A 26835-nucleotide genomic window follows, 5' to 3' on the forward strand; every position below is an offset into this window, starting at 1 on the left:
AGGCCTGGCAGAGCATCACCAGGGATGAAACCCAGCATCTGGTGATGTCTATGCGTTCCACACTTCAGGCTGTCATTGACTGCAAAGGATTTGCAACCAAGTATTAAAAAGTGAAAGTTTGATTTATGATTATTATTCTGTCCCATTACTTTTGGTCTCTTAACAAGTGGGAGGCAAATATGCAAACTGTTGTAATTCCTACACCGTTCACCTGATTTAGATGTAAATACCCTCAAATTAAAGCTGACAGTCTGCAGTTAAAGCACATCTTGTTCGTTTCATTTCAAATCCATTGTGGTGGTGTATAGAGCCAAAAATGTTAGAATTGTGTCCATGTCCCAATATTTATGGACCTGACTATATATGTTACACATTGTATCATTATATACATTTTATTATGCATTGTATCATTATATACATTCTATTATACATTGTATCATTATATACATTCCATTATACATTGTATCATTATATACATTCTATTATACATTGTATCATTATACACATTCCATTATACATTGTATTATTATATACATCCTATTACACATTGTATCATTATATACATTCCATTATACATTGTATCATTATATACATCCTATTACACATTGTATCATCATCTGCATTATATTATACATTGTATCATTATATACATTCCATTATACATTGTATCATTATATACATTATATTATACATTGTATCATTATATATATTCCATTATACATTGTATTATTATATACATCCTATTACACATTGTATCATTATATACATCCCATTATACATTGTATCATTATATACATTCCATTATACATTGTATCATTATATACATTCTATTATACATTGTATCATTATATACATTCTATTATACAGTGTATCATTATATACATCCTATTATACATTGTATCAATATATACATTCTATTATACATTGTATCATTATATACATCCTATTACACATTGTATCATTATATACATTTTATATACATTGTCTTATTATATACATTATATATATAATATTACACACCTGGCTCCAAGCAGCAGATTCTGCCTCCCCCGCAGCACTTTCCTATGGAGGCCTCCTCTGGACCCACTCACCCAGACCCAGTGGTCAGAAAGGTGGTGGGGTTGGTTTGCTTCTATCCCACTGAGCACCTTCCATGTCCTCCCTAACCCTCCCTCTCTATCCTTCTCTTCTTTCCAGACTCACTGCATCCAGCTGTTTTCTCCCATTTCTCTGAGGATTGCAGTGATCTATAGGCCTCCTGGACCCGTGTCCCGCTTTCTTGATGATTTCTCCACCTGGGTACCCTACTTTCTCTCCTCTGAACTACAAACTATCATTCTCAGAGATTTTACCATCCCTATTAATGTCAACAACCCGGCTACATCCCAACTCTGCAGACCATAAAGGATCCCTGGGAGTAATATGGGAATTATTATAGGATCCCTGGGATACATAAACCCATAAACCCTGACCATAAAGGCTGAACGAGGATCGAAAGACATAGGACTCTGCTTGAAGACATAGGACACGTTAAAAATCAGCCAGCTGAGACATAGAAAGGGAAATGGGTGCTAATAGGCTGCAGGAGATCTGCTGAGACATAGAGGGAAATGGGTGCTAATAGGCTGCAGGAGATCTGCAGAGACAATGAAATGTGTATGAAATGGATGGATGTGCAGACACTCCCAGAAGATGATGTCATTATGAGTGGATTGATATATATTTTTGCATTGTCCCCCCCAGAAGGATCAGGTTTGGCGGGATCGCTCTCATTAGCTATACATTTGTATTTTGTGTTCTGTGTTTGTAAGACTTTTCTATATGTAATAAGAGATGTTTGTTGAACAGTTGGTTACATAAGAGTTACATTTATTTCTTCTTCCTTTATTCAGTAATGTTTCATCTCCCGTAGTATCCCTGTAAGGTACATATTATACAGGAAGGGGGATTATGGGATGGATCTCGGGGCTGCAGTTCCTCTGAACTCCACAAGGTGCTGATCTCACCTATACTCACACAGGAAGTCTCTATGGAATGCAGACAGGAAGTGATGTCAGGTACAGACAGGAAGTGATGTCAGGTACAGACAGGAAGTGATGTCAGGAACGGACGGGAAGCATATCAGAGACGTTGCTGGATGTGACAGCAGAGGAGGTAATAAGATGTTTTTTCCTATTTAACCCCCATCATGTCCATCCTCTTCCTCCATAGTCACGTCTGTCCTCTTCTTCCACAGTTATGTCGGTCCTCTTCCTCCATAGTCACCTCCGTCCTCTTCCTCCATAGTCACCTCCGTCCTCTTCCTCCGTGGTCACGTCCGTCCTCTTCCTCCGTGGTCACGTCCGTCCTCTTCCTCCGTGGTCACGTCCATCCTCTTCCTCCATAGTCACGTCCGTCCTATTCCTTCATAGTCATGTCTGTCCTCTTCCTCCATAGTCAAGTCCGTCCTCTTCCTCCATAGTCACTGTGACGTCTTTTATCTCCAGCAGATGATGATACACACTTATATAGTGTGGGAACCCAGATGAACCCCTTCAGGGGCAGAACATCCCCCACTTCCGGGGCCGGAACATTCTCCTCATTGTGGAGATAAATTCTAGTAATATGGTCCTTGTTGGATTTTTAGACACATATAATACTGCTTCTAGTGTCTTGAGGCGATTACACTGTTCAACAGGTAAAAAGTTTTGGGCATAAAATTAGCTAATCTTACATAATTTTGGGGTGCTGGAAACGAAAATGACCCTAAAAAATGTTGATTGGCTCTAGTTTCCATGATATATTCACCCATCTAATGACGTAAGCCATTCAAAATTATGATGCAACTTCAGGTGCATATTGCGCAATTGATACTGGTGACCAATAGAAAATTGCATGTATACTGAGATGATGCAATATTAGCCTTTAATTGCATCACTTCACTGCATAAAAGCTGCAGTATCTGTAGCTGATTGTAGTCCGACAGCGTCTTTACATTTCGTTTGATGCTTATATAGGCTACTCAGTAATGCCTCGAACTTGTGTGAATAAAGCAGATAATTTCTGCTATATCTGCGGTGAAATAACTTTTATCTCACAAAAAAGGAGGATAACAGGAATGATTAAGAAAGCCTACAACTTGTATTTTGGCTGCAAGATAGGAGACCAGGACAAGAGCTGGGCACCACATATATGCTGCAATTCTTGTGGGACGGCACTGGAGCAATGGTTGAATGGAAAAAAGGCATCTATGCCTTTCGCTGTGCCAATGATTTGGAGAGTCTCTAAAAATGTCTCTAAAAATTCTCTAAAAACATGTCTCTAAAAATTCATTTTCTACATTCGCATCTGGATTTTTTCCCACCAAACTGTGGAGCAGTGAGTGATGAACACGGAGAGCGCTTCCATCAAGACATTGCAGCTATGGAAAGAAGATATCAAGGTAAATGGAGCCCATCAATGCTTGCTGACTATTGCTGGACAGTTGTAAGAGATAGCCCTTTCCTCGAATACAAGAGAAAAGCCAAGAGAAGCAAAACCGACACAAACTGAAGACAAAACTAGTGAGAATCCTAAGTATTAAAATGATTCAACTTAGCTTATGGCTATAATTTTTCTTGGTAATCCTATGCAATATATTATGCCATTTAGGCTTTGTTATGTAGTCAATATCACTTGCTTTATATTTGTGGAAAGACATCTATCTATATAATTATTGTGCATTATGTAGTCATTACGCCTATAGTAGAAAACTTTCCGTTTACAGAAAAACTAGAGCCAATTGACAAATTTCATTGTTATATTTGAACTCAGAATGTGAAATTCATTAAGAAATGGATCCTTTTGTTTCCAAAACTGGCAAAAAATAAAAATTTGTTGAACAGTGTTATGAATGAAAGAGCCATTGTAATAAAAAATGAAGTGTGATTTTATTCTATCACACAATGGTGTCAAATAAACAATGTAAAGCGTATTATGAACAGTTCCATCTAGATGAAACTACTGTAAAACTGACAAGCGAAAGTTCAAAGAAAAAGTCACCATTATCTGTCATGGCTGTTCTTGCCATGTGCGATTCTCATGTCCTTGTCCAACTCAAAGTCCGAGAGAGAAGATGGAAGTGACGTTAATGATGATCTCTTGTCTTGCAGCACCTGTTGCAGCTTCTCAGACGTGTGTTTGCAAGAGTCATGTTGCTTGTGTGTATCAGAGAGAGAGTGTGTGAGCGTGAGTGTGTGTTTCCCTTGTCCGTTCCGATGGTCTTTTATGAGGCAAATGTACGTCATAGTTAGTGATCATAATACCTTCTATGGAAAGTATTACTGCTTAGCAAAGCCAATTCATAAAAGGGAAAGATGCTATACATATGATGTTTGATGGACAGGAACATATGTATGCTGATGTACCAATGATGTAACCCTTAGCTATATATTTAAAAGATAGTATAGCTTAAGAACATATCAATGTATAATCACTAAACTATATATGTATCAGTGTTAGAGACGTATACTAAATATACACAGAAAATACGTAATGTAATAGTAAGTCACTTCTAATAACCTTGACATAACTACCAAATACTTTTAACCAACTATCTCTAAATATAGTCTACTCAACTTTCAACTGGTATATACTATTTCAGCTTAACTTGTATATCTTTTGGTCTCAGCTATAATTGAAGAATAGTAAATACTACCATTTGTCACAGACCACTTACATATATTAATATTAATTATGACTAATCATAAAAACCAAATATTTTGCAAGCTTGCCATCAATATAAGTGCCGAATCATAATTTAGATTTAACAGTCCTCTAAACAAACAGCACTGACAATAAATAGACAAGACAAGGACCATCCTGACCATACATGGCCTACAAAGGGCAATGATGACACTACACAGGCAGCCAATGGGCAATCATTACACTATGCAGCCAACACAATGATGGAGTGCCGGGGTCAGGAGTATGGAGCATAGAGCCCCTTACATTGCTGCTCAGGAGGAAGGAAACATTCCTTTGTAACAGAAAATGTATATAAATCTGAGGCTCTTTTAGGAATGTCCGGGGGGGTAAAGAATGAAAGGGGCTTTGGTGTCTCCAGACCAATCAGGTTTTATCCCGGACAGATTTATCAGTGACAACATTCTCCTTACATTACACATTAGTCAGGATGCCAATTTGCACTCCAGAGAAGTTTTGTTACTGAGTTTGGACACTAATAAGGCCTTCGATGGTGTCCTTTGGCCTTGTTTTCCTGGGTGCAGAGAATGGGTGTCAGTGATGAGTATTTATCTGGTATACTCGCCCTCTATGACTCTCCCATAACAAGGATCAGACTTCCCGGCTGTAACTCTGACTTTGTTACATTGGGTAGAGGTACCCGTCATGGTTGTCCTCTGTCATCCCTATTGTGTGCGCTGGTGTTGGGACCTTTGGTGATTGCAATCAGATCACATTCGGAGATCTCTGGTTACCCTTTATTGGTTTCACCTTTCAGAATCTGTATGTATGCTGATGATGTAATGCTTTTCCTCACCATCCCGTTAGTATCATTGCCTAATCTATGCCGGTATTGAACGACTTTGCTCTAGTGTCAGGTCTGTTCATGTTGTTTTAGTCTTGGACTTAATCATCCAGTGCTTATCTGTTCCTGTCCAAAATTTATGACGCTGGCCAGCTTTTGGAATGTGCGCACATAAAGAAACTCACACTGACACGTTTGGTCTGTGAAAACTTCTCTCTAATTTATTGAAATGAAACCGTGAGTTTATATATGAAAAATGATGCGAACATCACGTGATAACAGCATAAGCATTATATTAGTCTTTGATTGGTTACTTTACACGAAAACAATCTCCGTCATGGTATAGGTGTGATCTTCTTCAGTCTTATCTTAAAAAGAGAAAAACATTCTTTTGTCTTCCAAATCACACGATGGGAGGGGATCTGTTCCTGTGAGCAAATATTTCTTAAGCAAGGATTTCTTAAAGTACCACAAAGCCCAGCAGGCAGAAAATATTCACACAACATATGTATTAAAGTATAAAAGTAAATATTTATAAAACTTATAGAAATAGCGTATATATATATATATTCAATAGGAAATGAAATAGGCATTTTACCAAATCCATCACAGTCCCCCCTTAGAATGACTATTTTCCTCTGTCCCTATAAGACCTCGCTCATCTGTCCCTATAAGACCTCGATCATCTGTCCTTATGTACCTTGGAACTCTTTTATGCTGTATGTTAGACAGGTGATGACTATTTCATCACCTCCCTTGCCACAGACTTTGTACATAAGGAAGTCAGATGCTATCCCTACAAAATTGTGAGATTACTATTGGCGGGGAGGGACCGTAATGGGGTATAAGGTTTTCCTTCATCTATCATATGGGGATCCTCTTGCTCCTGGTTCAGGAAGGTAGGTGTTCTGTTGTCTACAGCTTTGCTCATCAATTTCCTCACACATGGTATAACACAGCATACAACCAGGACCAGGAGAATCAGAATTATTAGTACAGTTACCCCTATTTGGGCAAGTATCTTTTGCCACCCACTCATCCAACTGAAATATTGATCCCACAAGTCTGTGATCCCTGAATTCTTTTTCAACTCAACTGACAGATCTTCCAATTTCTTCATAGACAGAGTAACCTTACCATTCGGGCCAGTATTGTCAGGAATATATGTACAACATGTTCCGGTTCCTTCTATCATTTTACAGACACCTCCTTTTTCTGCTAAAATCATGTCCAGAGCCATCCTATTCTGGAATGTCATGTAGGATGTAGGGGCTAGCTGGTCAACGATTCCTTGAAGGGCATCCCTGGTGTAATTCACAAACCTCTGTTGGTTGTAGTATATGTAATTTATCTAATCTACATTTTTATTAACAGTTATCATGGGAATCAGGGATTCAAAACCTGCTTTACTTGGTCTCTGGCTTTAAATTTATTAGACACCCCCCTTGGGACTCCAATGGCATCTATATACACATGTGGGTCAAAACTACCAGAAGGAGCTTTTTGTTTCCTCCTACGGCCAGGCGTTGGGTCAGGGGTATTCTCTGCTAGGATGTGGAGAGGCATAATGGCCTTTACAAGGGCATACTCACCAGTCCAAATCCCTTCCAATCTTATTCTAATCTTTTGGTCCCCAGTAATCATCCATGACACATATGTATACCTGGTCACTACTATCGGAACATGCTCGTTGTGTCAAGATCATATAGATTACGGTCATAGCACCACATGGGATCTGTACTACAGAAATCAAAGGTGTAAATAGCTACATGAGTGTTGGATGAGTTGTACCAAAATATAGTGGTGTCACCTATTTCAGTGATATCCACCTGTTGAGCCTCTGTCAGACTCATTAGAAAAAGGATATACAACATAGTTGTCATGGTGTAGATGACGCCTTTCCCTCAGGGTTCGGGACTTTCTTGGTTTGGGAGGCGTGTATCCAAGTGTTCTTCCTGGCCACCTTGTCAGAAGGGGCTGTGGTCAGCAGAACGTGGAATGGACCATCATATCTTGGCTCAAGGGAATGTTTCCTCATAAATGTCTTTACTAATACCCAATCTCCGGGTAATAGGCTGTGAGTTCCTGTATCTGACTCAGAATCTGGAATGGAGAAAACACTTGGACATGGATACGGGTTAATTCACGTAATAATACAGTCACATAATCAGTTAACACATCAAATTGTAATTGCAACTGTTGTGGAAAATAACAACCAAATATGGGGGCTGAGCTAAACAAAATCTCATAAGGGGATAGGGAGTGTTCTCTCTTGGTGTGTATCTGACACTAAATAGGGCAATAAGCAGACTGTCTGGCCAACTCATGCCAGTCTCTTGGGCTACTTTTAGCATTCTTTCTATTTTCCCACTACTTTGGGGGTGATAGGGGGTATGGAACGCCAGAGTGACTCCTAATGCCGCCCATATTTCTTTGGTTACTGAAGCTGTGAAAGCGGGGCCCTGGTCACTCTCTATCACCTCTGGAAGCCCATATCTGCATACAACCTCAGTGAGGAGTTTCTTCACAGTTGTTTTAGCAGTCCTGTTAGTTACAGCAAAGGCCTCTGGCCAACTGGAAAACATGTCCAACACCACTAGGGTGTACTCAACCGCCCACTCTTTGGCATCTGGATATGATCAATTTGTATCCTTTGAAAAGGGTATAGGGGTTTGGCCAAGTGTTTCTGTGGTGTCTTCTCTGTGCGTCCCGGATTGCATTTTGCACAGATGGCACATGTTCTGCAAAAATTGTTTGTCAATGTGGTGATTCCAGGCGCTACATAGTACTTGTTGATGACAGAGTTCATGAGGCTCTTTGACAGATGGGCTGCTCCGTGTGCCTACTGGACTACAGCTGGAAACATATTCTTGGGTAAACAAAGCCTCTTGTTGCACTCAAACAGACCGTCTTTGAAAATAGCTCCTCTCCATCTCCAGCTTTCTTTTTCTTCTTGACTTGCTGCTTCTTGGAGTTCCTTGAGGTAGTTTCTGTCCACAGGTAAGGTCTGTAAGGTGAACATTGGTTCCCACTTTCCGGTCACCTCTCCTTCCATTTCTGGTGGTCCCATGGCCGCTCGTTTTGCCGCCAAATCTGCCAGATTATTGCCTTTGGCTTCTGAAGAGTTTAATTTCCCATGAACTTTTACCTTCAGAATAGCCACTTGAATGGGTAGAAGGAGTGCTTCCAGCAGTCGTCCAATGGCTGCTCCATGTCTTATGGACGTACCTGCCGCAGTCATAAATCCTCTTGCCTTCCATATGGGTCCAAAGTCATGGGCCATCCCAAAGGCATATCTGGAGTCTGTGTAGATATTGGCCCTTTTTCCTTAATTCATCCGGCATGCTGTTGTGAGTGCTTGAAGTTCAGCTCCCTGTGCAGATATTGCTGGCGATAGGGCTCTTGCCTGTAGGACTGTGTCTTCAGTAGTGACCGCAAATCCTGTGTAATATGTGCCTCCTTCATCTGCATATCTGGAACCATCAACAAAGAAAGTGAAGTCTGGATCCTGCAGAGGTGTTTCACTCACTGTGGGGAGATGGAAGATTTCCATTTCCATCACTTCAAGACAATTATGAGGTTCAGTGGCTCCATCATCCTCTCCACTTTCTGCATTACCTTCATTACCCCCCTCAGCAATTGGGAGGAGAGTGGCCGGATTCAGGGTTTGGCAACGTAGGAGAGTGACGTTATCAGGAAGGTGGAGGGAACACTGTAGTCTAAGATGCCTCGCTGTGGACAAATGTTTAGGTTGGACTTGGTTTAAAATGGCAGCAATGGCATACGGTGCCAGAAGAACAAGTTCATGTCCCAGTACGATATCAGAGGTCTTATCCAGCGGAGCAGCGAAAACTGCACGCAGACAGGAGGGTGCTCCTCTAGCCACTGGGTCTAAATGGCATGAGTAGTAGCCTACGGATCGTAGGCAGTCTCCGTGGGACTGGGCCAATACTCCTGTGCCATGGCCTTGGCGTTCAGACATGAACAGTTTGAAAGGTTTCTCGTAGTCTGGTTGACCTAGGGCTGGGGCTGAAGAAAATAAGCGTTTTAGAGCCAAAAAATTGGAGTCGGCCTCTTCGGACAGATGGAAGGGCTCAGACTCGAGAGCATCGTAGAGTGGTTGCATAAACCAAGAAACATCAGGAATCCATGACCTACAGTAGGATATGAGGCCAAGAAAGGCATGGAATGGCTTCTGGCCTAAAGGGAGTGGCAAGTTCTGGATGGCCTTAACTCTTTCCTCCGTAAGATGCCTTGTTCCATGTGAGAGGCAGTGGCCCAAGAATACGACTGTTGTAGAGCACCATTGCAACTTCGGTTTAGAGGCCTTACAGCCTTGGTGTGCCAAGTAACATAGTAAACTGTCTGAGGCTTCTTCAGCCGTGGGCAGGTCATCAGCACAGAGGAAAAGTCATCCACATATTGAAGAAGGACCACTGCCGAATGTTCCTTTTGCCACGTGCCCAGTATGGTGGTCATGGCTTTGGCAAACTGACTCAGGGAATTTTGCGCCCCCTTGTGGCATAACTGCCCAGGTGTATTGCTGCCCCTCATGGATAAAAGCGAAGAAGTATCTGCAGGGAGGATACAAGGGAACGCTGGAGAATGCATTTGCCAGGTCCACCACGGTGAATTACTTTGCTGTTGGAGATACCCCTGTGAGTAAAGTGTGGGGATTTGGAACGATAGGTGTCTCTAAGACAGTGGCTTCATTCACTGCTCGGAGGTCCTGTATCATCCTGTACTTCTCTGGTTCTCCTTTGGGTGTCTTCTTTTCTTATCGGGAACAAAAGCGTATTACATGGAGAGGAACAAGGTATGAGTGCACCATTTGCCACAAGGGACTTGACCTGCTTCAAAATGGCCTTGGATTGCGCTGGTTTCAGTGGGTACTGTGGTTTCCTGGGTAGGGGAGCTCCAGGCTTCAGTTCCACCATAATTGGGGGTACCTTTTAAACGTCCAATATCTTCGGGTCCTGTGGACCATAGACAACTTGGGATTCTGCTCAGCACATCCGGTGCCACGTAGAATGTACCATTGACTTGTAAGACCGGACACACTGGGTAGAGGCGGCTCACTCAAGGCGTTGGCCTTCCATTTGTCTAATTTGGTGTACCAATATGGCCGCCTCCAGGAAGTGTACTGGGCTGGGCAGGAAGGGACAAAACAGGAGCAGCAAGATGGCTGCCATCAGGAAGTGTACTGGGCAGGGCAGGAAGGGACAAAACAGGAGCAGCAAGATGGCTGCCTTCAGGAAGTGGGCTGGGCAGGGCTGGGGTGGTGGGCATAAAGTAGGCGTTAGATGAAGGGCAGTGCTGTCCCTCCCCTCCTCCACCCCACATTCCAACATAGGGCGGTGGTTTTAGCACACACTTCCATTTACAATTTTGTGATACAAATACATTATACAATTGCCATTTTCCTGAATTTCTTCCAACTATCCTTCTTTATACAACACTTTTCCAGTTCTGTACCAAACTTCTGTCACGTTCAGCAAACCTTTATCACATAACATTCCTCTCTGTTCCTACAATGATTTATGCCAGTCCTGACCTTCAGCTTACAAACTTTCGCTACTTACTATAACTTTAACTGCTTCACTTCCTTCACAATATGACATGCCAGTAATCCTTTTCAATATTTTAACACATTAATGCTACACATAAACAGTTTTTTTTTTTTTTTTTCCCTGTAGCAATACCTGTTCTGTCCACTACTCTTTGTGGATAACTTCGGCTACATTATACCAAACTTCTTGCTGTCCTCAGCACATGTTTGTCAACTAAGACATCTTTCTTCTCTTTTTTTTTTTTTCTCATACCTCCTTATCTTTGATTCCACATACTTTCTAACTTAACTAATTCCTTTAACATTCTGCTCCCCCTCCCTCTGTGCAACCAGGTCAGGCCTTTCTAGGGGTCTTATCAGCGTCTGACCCATCTCCTCCTGTCCCTGGTCCTTCCTAACAAATCTAAGACACTTCACAGGCTGCTGTCCAGACTTTCCTTAACCCTTAACAAACCCCAACCTTCTATTATGAATGGCAAACATTAGCTCACAGACACACATTTAGGACATAACATAGCAGTCTATCTTGGTGGGCTCTGAGTACAGATCACTGAGTAACTCATCGTAACCCACACAAACAGTTACGGCACCCGCTGTCACACTACCGTGACGCATATCCGACACCTCCTCTGTTGTGGTCAACACACAAGGTTACCACACACCCAGAGAAATTATGTGTCAAAACCCTCAGTAGGTCCACTCCTCTTCCACCTCAAGACTGATACATAAAAACACACAACAGAGACCCAGGTAACAGATAAGCACATGCAGGTATATTTAAATAAACTCCGGGCATACAAGGTTACCTGCCTTTATTGACCTTTAGCAGCCGTACTAGGCACAGGTATGAATCAACAACAAAGACAGGATAAGCAATGGTAAGATAGCAAAATATATCTTACCATGCTCCGAGAGGTGATCAAGCTCTCCGGCCTGTCCAGTTTGACTGACACCGAACGCCTTTTCATGGCGGCTGGCTGCAGGTTCATTATTCAGTTCCCGGGTTTCTTGGCACCAAATTGTTTTAGTCTTGGACTTAATCATCCAGTGCTTATCTGTTCCTGTCCAAAATTTATGACGCTGGCCAGCTTTTGGAATGTGCGCACATAAAGAAACTCACACTGACACGTTTGGTCTGTGAAAACTTCTCTCTAATTTATTGAAATGAAACCGTGAGTTTATATATGAAAAATGATGCGAACATCACGTGATAACAGCATAAGCATTATATTAGTCTTTGATTGGTCACTTTACACGAAAACAGTCTCCGTCATGGTATAGGTGTGATCTTCTTCAGTCTTATCTTAAAAAGAGAAAAACATTCTTTTGTCTTCCAAATCACACGATGGGAGGGGGTCTGTTCCTGTGAGCAAATATTTCTTAAGCAAGGATTTCTTAAAGTACCACAAAGCCCAGCAGGCAGAAAATATTCACACAACATATGTATTAAAGTATAAAAGTAAATATTTATAAAACTTATAGAAATAGCGTATATATATATATATTCAATAGGAAATAAAATAGGCATTTTACCAAATCCATCACAATGTCACTAAATCAGTGGTTATGCCATCAATGTTCCTGATTCCCTGAGTGCCTCTCTCCGTAGCTCTTTTCCATTTCGTTTTGGGCCACGGATCGGATTTCCTATTTAGGTATCAACCTCACTCCCAGATACTCAGATATGTTTGCTGCTAATTACCCCCCATGTGTGTCGCCTCTCTACTCTACTGAAGGTTTGCCATGGGTACCCCATCTCCTTCCTGGGTAGAGTCACGGCAGTCACAATGAATATTCTGCCTAAACTACTTTATCTATTTACATCACTTCCAGTCTCCGTCTCGGAAATGTTTCTGGATCGCTTTCAGCGGCTGATTAACAATTTATTTGGTGTAATAAACGTCCACGTTTTACCTCATCGGTTTTGTACCAGTCACAACGGATGGGGGGCCTCGGTCTTCCCAATTTTTGGCTCTATTACCTTTCAGCGTGTTTTGCACAATTATCACAATGGGCGACTGTTAACTCCCAGATCCCGGGGGTTAGATTTGAATCTCAATCTATACGCCCATTTTATTTACCCGGAATTTTATGGTCCATAATCCTCCCTCGATCGTTAACGTTTTATAACTGTTGTGGCCATTCATTGACACTTTGGTCTCGATGGAAACTTAAATGAAATCTGGTCTCTTCTGTTTCCCCGGGTGTATCGTTTTTTGGTGACCCTAACTTTAGTACAGCATTTTCTTCTCCTCAGGCGTTTCGTTGGTGGTACGATAGATCCTTTATTAGGTTGTCTGACTGTCAAAGTGGAGGATCTTATATTCCGTTTGATATGATGTGCGTACTTTTTGATGTTCCGCTTCGTGAATATATCGTTATCCACAGATTAGACATTTTTTAACTCGCATTTTGGCCTTACACCTTCATCTCCGATTTCTGAACGTATTAGCCGTGACTCTCTTGGGCAAAGGTCTTATCTCTGATCTGTATCACCAATTCCTGGTCAGTCTCTCTCCCTCACCTCCTTTATAGAGACACAAATGGGAGGAGGATAGTGGTATCACTTTTTCGGACGAGGATTGGGATTCCATGGTGGATAACATATGTAAGAGCTCTCAATCTCTTTCTGCCCGTGAGACGGCCCTCAAGGTATTAACCAGATGGTATTATACCCGTCAAGGCTATATGTTTTGTACCCACAAACGTCCCCGTTATGTTTCCGGGGCTGCAGCCTCACCGGTACTTTGGTACATATGTTGTGGGCTTGCCCAACTTTATCCTTGGTGTGGCGCAGGATATCTGAGTTGGTGACTTCACTGGTGGGTGTTCCGGTACGTCTGACTATACAGTCTTCCTATTGGGAGCTCGTATCCCGGGGGTTCCTGATAATGTTATGACATTGATACATACTATTTGTATTTCTACTTTGTGGGCTATCGCCCTACATTGGGAATCTATCACTGTACCATTGGCCTCTGTTTTACATAGAGTAGATGCTGTGATGCTCATGGAGAGAATTCATTATAACTTACTGGACAAGATGCACTTGTCTGATAGAAAATGGGAATCATGGAAGGTTCAGAGACATTTACTACATGAATAGTGGCATTCCATGTGAAGGTTGATTGACGTGTCCTGTTCACACATATATCATTCAGTCTACTTTTTCATTTATATTTCTCATGTACTTAGGATCTATTCTCCTTTCCTTTCTCTTCTTTTTTACCCTTTCTATATGATGTGCCTTTCTGAATTGTATGATTCAAGTGTGCCTTGTTAATACTGTACACATTGTTTGACGCTGTACTGTTATTTTTCAGTCTACTTTTTGAAAAATAAAATCGTTTGTAAACAAAAAAAAATGAAAGGGGCTTTATAGCAACTTAAATGTGTAATATGTGTAACATTGCGCTGATTATCTCCTCCTCCCCTCCCCCGCCTGTCTCCAGCACCGCACCGGGACTAGCAGGGAGGGGAGAGACCTTGCAGTGTAATGAGAACCGATTGGCTGCTCCTCAGGAAAGGGGAGTGTCCGGCTTATCCTTTCTCCCTTTCACTCCCAGAGCTGTTTTTGCATTTTTTGCACATTTAAAAAATCATTTTAGCCCTAAAAATGACACAAAACCCCCAAAATATCGATTTTCTGAAAGTAGAGACTTTAGAGAAAATAGCGGCAGTTCTATTTTTTTATGTCACAAAATATTATCACAAAGTCTAGGAAATGCCAAATTTCAGTAAAAAATACACTTAAGCTGATTTCAGGGCACAAAAAAGCAATAAATGACCCATTTATGTGTAAAAATATAAAAGCCGAGGTTGCAGCGAGTAAATAGATATCCAACATGTCAAACCTTAAGTTGTGTGTGCTGAAATGGTGACAACCTTTAGTCCCCGGTATTATCTATAGGGGACACATTTATAGCCCCTTCTAGGTCATCAGTATAGAGTACGGAGGAGGTCTGCTCCTAGAATTATCCTCTCATTCTGGTGTGACCGGCGATATGTAACGTGTATCACAATCAATGTTATCACGTGTAGGCGCTCCAGCGTGTGCTCTTACGTTTGGGTGTGCATATATGAGGGGGTGGGGAGCCTCAAAATTTTTTAAGGGGAGGAGTTATATACTTGGGTGTAACTTTAATTGTTTACAATTAAAAAAACATTTTTACTTAAGGGGACAAAGTCCTCTATGAGATGACTTTTGATGACAGGTTCTCTTTATTGAGACATCCAGGGTGTAAAAGACCCCCAATGTCTCCCCTGTACTCCATTGGATGTAATGTAGAGCACATCACATCGCATTACATTCTTTGCCGGCCTCGATAGTCAGGAAATCTGTCAAAACGTCACTTCTGGGTCAGGACAAGAAGGGAGTGAACATGTCCGCTCTCTTCCATCCCCTCTACCCTCCGACACCCGCTGACCCGGGCCCACAGATGGGCAAGCAGAGCCGGGGAAGCATAGTAGGTACAGGAGAGGATCACACACACGGGGTGGCAGAGGCTGGCACCTGAAAGGAGAGCCCTGCGGCTTGCCCTCAGCAGGGATAAAGATTAAACACAATACTTGCCCGGCCCCCAGAACTACATGTCCCGGGTGTCAGGTGATGTAAAGTGACCATCCCTGCATGATGAGCCAACATTGACCTCACAGCACTGCCTCAGAGCAAACTAGTCATAGGAAGGATCAGATTTATCATTCCTTGTCTGCAGATCTAAAACTCATCAAAACCAGTTCAGAGACCAAACAAACCCAACAGAGAAAAGGGGCCCCGGACCTCAAAATTGTAGTAAACACTAAACAGCCCAAACTAAATGTCTTCCCATGGGGGGAGTAGTTCTTCAATGTCCAGCACCCCTCCTATTCCCCCCTCACATCCACATCCTATTATTGTGTGACCAATACCATCCAAATCATTCTTACTTTCATTTCCCAAAGTTATCCGTCTACAAGGAGACCTGTATAGATCACATGATGGCACCAATGAGGATGGAGGAGGACCGGAGTCACATGACTGAGAAGATACTAAACCTCACCCTGGAGATCATCTACCTGCTGACCGGAGAGGTGAGGAGGATTCTGGGAGGTCACATGACATCACTCTTATCTCTATTAATAAAACACAGACCTGACCGGAGAGGTGAGGAGGATTCTGGGAGGTCACATGACATCACTCTCATCTCTATTAATAAAACACAGCCCTGACCGGAGAGGTGAGGAGGATTCTGGGAGGTCACATGACATCACTCTCATCTCTATTAATAAAACACAGACCTGACCAGAGAGGTGAGGAGGATTCTGGGATTCTAACATGATATTCCTATTGGTTCCTCAATATAGAGATTTCCTCTTCTGAAGTCAGGTGATCATATGACCATCACAGTGCCTCCATGTGACTCCCTAAACCCTGAGAGACACAACATGCAGAAGATTCTAGAAGTCACCAAGAAGATGATGGAGCTGCTGACAGGAGAGGTGAGCGTTGCCGGGAATTCTGGGACATTCTCCAGTAACAGACAAGGGATGTGTCTGGATGGTGACTGTATCATTGTGTGTGTCAGGTTCCTATAAGGTGTCAGGGTGTCACTGTCTATTTCTCCATGGAGGAGTGGGAGTATTTAGAAGGACACAAGGATCTCTACAAGGACGTCATGATGGACAATCAGCCGCCCCTCACATCACCGGGTAAGAGGAGACTTTATTGTAAAGGAGAGAGCAGTACGGAGGATCCACCTAGATCCCCCATCATCTGATAAACACATAGAAACAATGGATTCAGTCAGTGTGTGTGTTTCCTACAGATGGATCCAGTCATGGGAACCCACCAGAGAGATGTCCCCGTCCTCTGTATTCCCGGGATTCCACACAGGAAGGTCACACCATCCCTCACTATTGCAAGGTTGGTGGGATGGAGCATCTAGAACGTGGACTTGTAAAGATGATGTGTGGATTTTTTATGTGACCTTACATTTTACAGATGATATTTTCTCTCATTTCCTTGATTTAGAGTGGAGATCCAATCGATATAGAATTTGAGGTGAAAGCAGAAGAAGAAGAGGCGTATGTGAGGGATGATCAGCAGTCTATGGAGGAGGATGGAATAACGGGGACATTTATAGAGGAGGACACTCCTACAGAGATCAGCACAGGTGGGTCATGAACACTAAATCCATTCCTCCACCCATACTGCTCACTGATTGGTCCAGAGTAGGGCGGGGACTGGGTGATATCAGCCTGTAATCCCCTGGTCACTTTCCTGAGCTGTGTTCCCCGTCCTGTATTCCTGGATTTCTCTCGGATAATCTTCCTTCTCTGTGTTGCAGACACAATTTATGTATCTAGACTGGATTTATGGAGGTTCTGGGGTTCAGCTGGCAGGAAAATTCTGATTCATGGGCGTTACTTGACATAGACACCTGGGACATGTGATTTGGGTCTCCTTCCCCATTCCCGGGTCTAGTAAGATCTCTGACAGAACAATTCTCCCAGGGTTCCTTGCTCTGTGGTCTGCTGGCTGTGCCGGGTGGAGGGATATGTCTGTAGTGTCTCAGACCCAAGTCACTGAGTGCAGTCTCAGGAGATGGGAGGCAGCGGTGTGGGATCTCTGCAACTTGTCTACAGTAAACATTTAATGTTCTACTGATTACTGAATACCAATATTATGAGTCCTGACCCTTATACTGTATAATTTATATTGTACATTACATACTCCTGACCCCTGAACTATATACTCTATGTTGTACATTACATCCTCCTGACCCCTGCACTATATACTCTATGTTGTACATTACATACTCCTGACCCCTGAACTATATACTCTATGTTGTACATTACATACTCCTGACCCTGCACTATATACTCTATGTTGTACATTACATACTCATGACCCCTGCACTATATACTCTATGTTGTACATTACATACTCCTGACCCCTGCACTATATACTCTATGTTGTACATTACATACTCCTGACCCCTGCACTATATACTCTATGTTGTACATGACATACTCCTGACCCCTGCACTATGTACATTACATACTCCCGATCCCTGCACTAGATACTCTGTTGTACATTACATTATCCTGAGCCCTACTCTATATACTCTGTTGTGCATGACATACTCCTGCTTGCTGCACTATATACTGTATGTTGTACATTACAAACTCCTGACCCCTGCACTAGATACTTTGTGTTGTACATTACATACTCCTGACCCCTGCACTATATACTCTATGTTGTACATTACATACTCCTGACCCCTGCATTATATACTCTATGTTGTACATTACATACTCCTGACCCCTGCACTATATACTCTATGTTGTACATTACATACTCCTGACCCCTGCATTATATACGCTATGTTGTACATTACATACTCCTGACCCCTGCACTATATACTCTATGTTGTACATTACATACTCCTGACCCCTGCACTATATACTCTATTTTGTACAATACATACTCCTGACCCCTGCACTATATACTCTATGTTGTACATTACATACTCCTGACCCCTGCATTATATACGCTATGTTGTACATTACATACTCCTGACCCCTGCACTATATACTCTATGTTGTACATTACATACTCCTGACCCCTGCACTATATACTCTATTTTGTACAATACATACTCCTGACCCCTGCACTATATACTTGGAGAGTAACTACCCACCATCATCCTTGGAGACCTCAACATCCCTATCAACATTAAAAACCCGGTTACATCCCAACTCCTCCACTTAACCTCTTCTTTTGAATTCGCACAGTGTATACAGTCCACCACCCACACCCACTCTGACGGGAACAGCCTGGATCTTGTTTTCTCTCATCTCTGCACTCCCCACAACCTCACAAACACCCCCTTTCCTCTCTCTGACCACAACCTTATTACCTTTTCCGTCTCCTCGTCCTCAAACACCTACCCTTCCAAATGTCAAACTATCACCAGCCAAAACCTCTGCAACTTGAACCCTGACCCTTTCCACTCTGCAGCTGAACAACTATACAACAGTATCCTTTCCCCGCTCTGCCCTGACCGGGCCACTACTTTTTATAACAACTCGCTGTCAGCCGCTCTGGACTCGTTAGTGCCTCTAACCACACAAAGCATTAGACCCCGACCGCTTCAACCCTGGCAGACTGATCATACCAAAAATCTCAAACAACGCAATCGTGCACTGGAGCGACTATGGCACAAAACCAGATCCCAGCAAGCGTTCACCCGATATAAATCCACCTTCCTCACCTACACCTCCTCCCTCCACACTGCCAAGCAATCCTACTTTGTAACCCTCATCAATACCTTCTCCTCCAGTCCTCGCTGGCACTTCTCTACTTTTAACTCTCTACTCTCTCCACCCCCACCTCCACCCAGCACCTCACTCACTGCCCACGAGATTGCCAATCACTTCAAAAACAAGATCGACACTATTCGTAGGGACATCACCACTGCTCAGACTTCCACCCCACCTAGCATCCCTCACACGAAAACCCCCTCAACTCCCCTCTCCTTTGACCTCACCACTGTCCAGACATCCACCCCACCTAACACTCCCCGCACAAAAACCCCCTCAACACTCCACTCCTTTGACCTTGCTACCACTGAAGAGGTCACTAAGGTCTTCTCTGAAGCCCACCTCACCACCTGCCCCCTTGACCCTGTCCCCTCACAACTCCTACGGTCACCCTCCTCCTCCATCCTACGCTCCCTGACTCACATCTTTAATCTCTCCCTCTCTGCTGGCACTTTCCCCTCCCCTCTGAAGCACGCGCATATCACTTCCATACTTAAAAAACCCTCCCTGGATCCCACCGACCTGAACAACCTTAGACCCATCTCCCTGCTGCCATTTACATCCAAACTTCTTGAGCACCTTGTCTATAATCACCTGAGTTCCCACCTCACCGACAACAACCTCCTTGATCCCCTACAGTCTGGCTTCCGTCCCCTTCACTCCACCGAAACTGCCCTACTCAAAATCACTAATGACCTGCTAACCGCCAAAGCTAATGGCCACTACTCAGTGCTCCTACTCCTCGACCTCTCCGTGGCTTTCGACACAGTTGACCACCCCCTCCTCCTCAAAAACTATACTCTATTGGCCTCAGAGACTCCGCTCTCTCCTATCACAGCGCTCCTTCAGTGTTACCTATAATGCTACCACCTCCCCCTCTCTGTTGGGGTCCCTCAAGGTTCTGTCCTCGGGCCCCTTCTCTTCTCCATCTACACCTCCTCCCTTGGCCAACTGATACACTCTCACAGCTTCAACTACCAATTCTATACCGATGACACGCAAATCTGTCTATCCCTCGCTTCACCCCCTCAGTCTCTGCCTGAATCACTAGCCTACTGAATGATGTATCGGATTGGATGTCGCTTCACTTCCTCAAATTAAACCTTTCCAAAACCGAGCTCCTAATTTTCCCCCAAGCCCGTACCCCCCTGACTTCTCCATCAAGACCAACAACACCACCATCAGTCCCACCCCGCACACCAGAGTACTTGTTGTCATCCTAGACTCCAACCTGTTTTTCCAACCCCAGGTCCAATCGCTGACAAACTCATGTAGACTCCACCTCCGCAACATCTCCAAAATACGCCCGTTCCTAACCCCGGAAACCACTAAGCAACTCATTCACTCCCTTATTATATCACGACTCGACTACTGCAACTCCCTCCTCACTGGCCTGCCTCGCCGCTGGCTATCCCCGCTTCAGTCTGTCCTAAATTCTGCGGTCAGACTCATTCACCTTACCAACCGCTCCGTATCAGCCACCCTCCTCTGTCAATCCCTCCACTGGCTTCTGATTGCCCAACAAATAAAATTCAAAATAGTAACATTGACGTACAAAGCTGTTCATAACACTGCCCCAAACTACATCACTGACCTGACATCCATCTGCCACCCAAAACATACTCTTCACTCCTCACAAGATCTCCTACTCTCTAGTTCCCTGGTCTCTTCCTCCCATGCCTGATTCCAGGACCTCTCAAGGGCTTCCCCCATCCTCTGGAACTCCCTACCCCAATCCATTAGACTATCACCTACCCTCCTCTCCTTTAGATGCACCCTGAAGACCCATCTCTTCAGGGAAGCCTACCCCGCCCTCAGCTAATTGCCGATCGCCTCCACTCTTCCTACCACTCCATCCCCCACAGCTATTTCCTCCTGTACCACTATCCCCTCCCTCCTAGATTGTAAGCTCCAAGGAGCAGGGCCCTCGAACCCCTCGTGTATCGTATTGTACTGTTACTGTACTGTCTCGTGTACTGTCTCCCATTGTGATGTACAGCGCTGAGCAAACCGTTGGCGCTTTATAAATACTGAATAATAATAATAATGGAAGGAGACACTACACTGACCACCAATGTAAGGAGGAACTACACTGACCACCAATGTAAGGAGACACCACACTGATCACCAATGTAAGGAGGAACTACACTGATCACCAATGTAAGGAGACACTACACTGACCACCAATGTAAGGAGACACTACACTGACCACCAATGTAAGGAGACACTACACTGATCACCAATGTAAGGAGGAACTACACTGATCACAAATGTAAGGAGACACTACACTGATCACCAATGTAAGGAGACGCTACACTGACCACCAATGTAAGGAGACACTACACTGATCACCAATGTAAGGAGACACTACACTGACCACCAATGTAAGGAGACACTACACTGACCACAAATGTAAGGAGACACTACACTGATCACCAATGTAAGGAGACACTACACTGACCACCAATGTAAGGAGACACTACACTGACCACAAATGTAAGGAGACGCTACACTGACCACCAATGTAAGGAGGAACTACACTGATCACCAATGTAAGGAGGAACTACACTGATCACCAATGTAAGGAGATACTACACTGATCACCAATGTAAGGAGACGCTACACTGATCACCAATGTAAGGAGACACTACACTGATCACCAATGTAAGGAGACACTACACTGACCACCAATGTAAGGAGGAACTACACTGATCACCAATGTAAGGAGGAACTACACTGATCACCAATGTAAGGAGGAACTACACTGATCACCAATGTAAGGAGACACTACACTGACCACCAATGTAAGGAGGAACTACACTGATCACAAATGTAAGGAGGAACCACACTGATCACCAATGTAAGGAGACACTACACTGATCACTAATGTAAGGAGGAACTACACTGACCACCAATGTAAGGAGGAACTACACTGACCACCAATGTAAGGAGACACTACACTGACCACAAATGTAAGGAGACACTACACTGACCACAAATGTAAGGAGACACTACACTGATCACCAATGTAAGGAGACACTACACTGATCACCAATGTAAGGAGGAACTACACTGATCACCAATGTAAGGAGACGCTACACTCACCACCAACGTAAGGAGGAACTACACTGACCACCAATGTAAAGAGACACTACACTGATCACCAATGTAAGGAGGAACTACACTGACCACCAATGTAAGGAGGAACTACACTGACCACCAATGTAAGGAGACACTACACTGATCACTAATGTAAGGAGACACTACACTGACCACCAATGTAAGAGACACTACACTGATCACCAATGTAAGGAGACACTACACTGATCACTAATGTAAGGAGGATCTACACTGATCACCAATGTAAGGAGACACTACACTCACCACCAACGTAAGGAGGAACTACACTGACCACCAATGTAAAGAGACACTACACTGATCACCAATGTAAGGAGGAACTACACTGACCACCAATGTAAGGAGGAACTACACTGACCACCAATGTAAGGAGACACTACACTGATCACTAATGTAAGGAGACACTACACTGACCACCAATGTAAGAGACACTACACTGACCACCAATGTAAGGAGACACTACACTGATCACCAATGTAAGGAGGAACTACACTGATCACCAATGTAAGGAGACGCTACACTGACCACCAATGTCAGGAGACACTACACTGACCACCAATGTAAGGAGACACTACACTGATCACTAATGTAAGGAGACACTACACTGACCACCAATGTAAGAGACACTACACTGACCACCAATGTAAGGAGACACTACACTGATCACCAATGTAAGGAGGAACTACACTGATCACCAATGTAAGGAGACGCTACACTGACCACCAATGTCAGGAGACGCTACACTGATCACCAATGTAGGGAGACACTACACTGACCACCAATGTAAGGAGGAACTACACTGATCACTAATGTAAGGAGACACTACACTGACCACAAATGTAAGGAGGAACTACACTGATCACAAATGTAAGGAGGAACTACACTGATCACCAATGTAAGGAGACGCTACACTGACCACCAATGTCAGGAGACGCTACACTGATCACCAATGTAAGGAGGATCTACACTGATCACTAATGTAAGGAGACACTACACTGATCACCAATGTAAGGAGGAACTACACTGACCACCAATGTAAGGAGGAACTACACTGACCACCAATGTAAGGAGACACTACACTGATCACCAATGTAAGGAGGAACTATACTGATCACCAATGTAAAGAGACACTACACTGACCACCAATGTAAGGAGACACTACACTGACCACCAATGTAAGGAGACACTACACTGATCACTAATGTAAGGAGGATCTACACTGATCACTAATGTAAGGAGGATCTACACTGATCACCAATGTAAGGAGACACTACACTCACCACCAACGTAAGGAGGAACTACACTGACCACCAATGTAAAGAGACACTACACTGACCACCAATGTAAGGAGGAACTACACTGACCACCAATGTAAGGAGGAACTACACTGACCACCAATGTAAGGAGGAACTATACTGATCACCAATGTAAAGAGACACTACACTGACCACCAATGTAAGGAGACACTACACTGACCACCAATGTAAGGAGACACTACACTGATCACCAATGTAAGGAGACACTACACTGACCACCAATGTAAGGAGACACTACACTGACCACCAATGTAAGGAGACACTACACTGACCACCAATGTAAGGAGACACTACACTGACCACAAATATAAGGAGGAACTAACCTGATCACCAATGCAAGGTAGAACCACATTGATCACCAATCTAAGGAGACACTGCACTGACCACCAATGTCAGGAGACGCTACATTGACCACCAACCGCCAGCAGACACTTTTACCCTCCCGCACTTTCACTCTACTCATGCGTGGACACTGCTAGCAAACACCTCTACCCTCCCCCACTTCTGCTCTACTTCTCACAAGTGGACACCACTAGCAGACACCTCTACCCTCCCCCACTTCTGCTCTACTTCTCACATGTGGACACAGCTAGCAGACACCTTTACCCTCCCCCACGTCCGCTCTGCTTCTCAGACTAGCAGACACCTCTACCCCACTTCATCCAAGGAGATCCCATTACCCCATCTTCTCTGCAGATTTGACCCAGTCATTATCATCCCCTATACTCCAACTGTTGAAGGGTCCCATCTATAGCCGGCAGAAGATGAACTCTCCTTGATCTCCATATACTGTATATCCATCGGTAACTCAGAGATGCCCCCACTTTCCATTAGCCAATCCCTGCTCCTCATCCCTCCACACCCGCCCCATATACAGTCCAGGCGTGGCAGTCCCGGGAGTGCAGCTGTAGCTGTGTGAAGCCTGAATGTCCCAGTAGGAGGAGTTCTGCCCGCAGTGTGAGCTGCACTCCTGGAGGACCCTGTTCCAGTCTATGCTGCACCACCCCCAGCTTCATGATTGGCCTTCCTCTGCCTCATTGTCTGATATCAATTGTCCGTGTATTGCTACATGTTGGGGATTTCTGCTACAAATCTGAACTAGGAATAGAGAAAGGTAGAAAGGATGGCGCTCTACTTCCTGCTCTCTGTGCTTTCCATCCCCCATCAACCAATCACAATGTGTCCACAATCACCATGGAAATGATCAGATCAATGAAATGTTTGTCATAGACAGACCATCATGTGCCGATCATATACACAGACATTTGTATCACGGGAAACATACAAGAAACATGTATGGAGAAAGACAGGGGAAAGTCCCAATATGTGCATTCACCAATCACTCCTTCATTCCCGGTATACACACAATTCCATTGCTTCCATGTGTACACCATCAGTCACTCTTCTAGAATTGGGACATTTTATTACCACCCACCTCTTCAGTGATCCCCCACCATGCAAGTATTGTCCTCACCTCCAACTGTGGGCCTAATGAGTGCTTGGAACATTTGTCCACAAAGTATCAATAATAGACCTCCAAGTGTTTGTGAAATCTCCCACCACAAATGTACTCAGCCAATCACAGGTCAGGACTCCATTTTTATTCTTCTCCTGCCATCAATGGCCAACCCGGTCCCACACTTCATCCATGTCTTTAGGGACCTCTGATCTCCTTATGGACTGTTCCTTCCATGATGAAGATCAGCCATGGAGTATATCTGAGGTGTATATCAGGGGGGGCTTCTTCCCCACATGAGAGCTGGGATGTCCAGCAACATTCATCTAGAAGACATTTCCCGCACTCAAGGCACTAATACACCTCCAGGGTTGTGTGGGACCCCTGATGTACAGGAAGACAGGACTTCAGTGAGGAACATTTCCCTCACTCAAGACAGGAATATGGCTTCTCTCCCATGTGAGAGCTTTGATGTTTATTAAGACTGGACTTGTCTGAAAAACATTTCCCGCACTCAGGACAATAATACGGCATCTTTCCCGTGTGAGATCTCTGATGTCTGTAAACACTGGACTTATCTGAAAAACATTTTCCACACTCAGGACAGGAATATGGCTTCTCCCCAGTGTGAGATCTCTGATGTCTGTAAAGACTGCGCTTCTCTAAAAAACATTTCCCACACTCAGGACAGGAATATGGCTTCTCACCTGTATGAGATCTCTGATGTGTGTAAAGATGGGACTTCTGTGAAAAACATTTCCCACACTCAGGACAGGAATACGGCTTCTCTCCCGTGTGAGATCTCTTATGTGTGTAAAGATTTGCCTTCTGTGAAAAACTTTTCCCGCACTCAGGACAGGAATACAGCTTCTCTCCCGTGTGAGATCTCTGATGTATGTAAAGATAGGACTTCCTTGAAAAACATTTCCCGCACTTAGGACAGGAATACGGCTTCTCCCCTGTGTGAGATCTCTGATGTATGTAAAGACTGGTCTTCTGTAAAAAACATTTCCCACACTCAGGACAGGAATACGGCTTCTCTCCCGTGTGAGATCTCTGATGTAAGTAAAGAAGATACTTCCGTGAAAAACATTTCCCACACTCAGGACAGGAATACGGCTTCTCCCCCATGTGAGATCTCTGATGTAAGTAAAGAATTGAATTCCGTGAAAAACATTTCCCGCACTCAGGACAGGAATACGGCTTCTCTCCCGTGTGAGATCTTATATGCTCATTAAGATTGGATTTATATCGGAAACCCTTCCCACACTCAGTACAGGAGAACCTCTTCCCTGTTGGAAGGCCGGCCGGGTCCCGCACAGTCTGAGGTTCCTCCGGATACGACGAATCCGATGGTCCATCTACACTGGGTGGTGCCGGATGGACATTGGAGGGAGCCGGGTTTTCTCCTGGACTATACTGTGTGATGTCCTCATCTTCTACTTTCCAGTCTGGAGACACAGTGAGACAATCCTCGGAGGTTTTCCTCATCTCCCGACCATGGACTAAAATACAAAGACAAAGAGGATTACTAGACAGGAGCTGA

The 26835-nt window shown here is 43.9% G+C and overlaps 1 protein-coding gene across 1 annotated transcript in view; it reads right to left on the minus strand.

Annotated features, from left to right (window-relative positions):
• Positions 1–26835, minus strand: part of LOC149440265 (uncharacterized) — a 206032-nt gene that overhangs the window by 108525 nt on the left and 70672 nt on the right. Inside the window, exon 6 of the mRNA XM_089658832.1 lies at positions 25819–26759. Within this exon, the coding sequence (XP_089514958.1) occupies positions 25819–26759 (941 nt within the window). The remainder of the gene's footprint in view (positions 1–25818; positions 26760–26835) is intronic.

This window comes from Staurois parvus, unplaced genomic scaffold, assembly GCF_062004578.1.
Source record: "Staurois parvus isolate SC_StPar_1 unplaced genomic scaffold, SC_StPar_1.0 ptg001098l, whole genome shotgun sequence".
NCBI classification, from domain to species: domain Eukaryota; kingdom Metazoa; phylum Chordata; class Amphibia; order Anura; family Ranidae; genus Staurois; species Staurois parvus.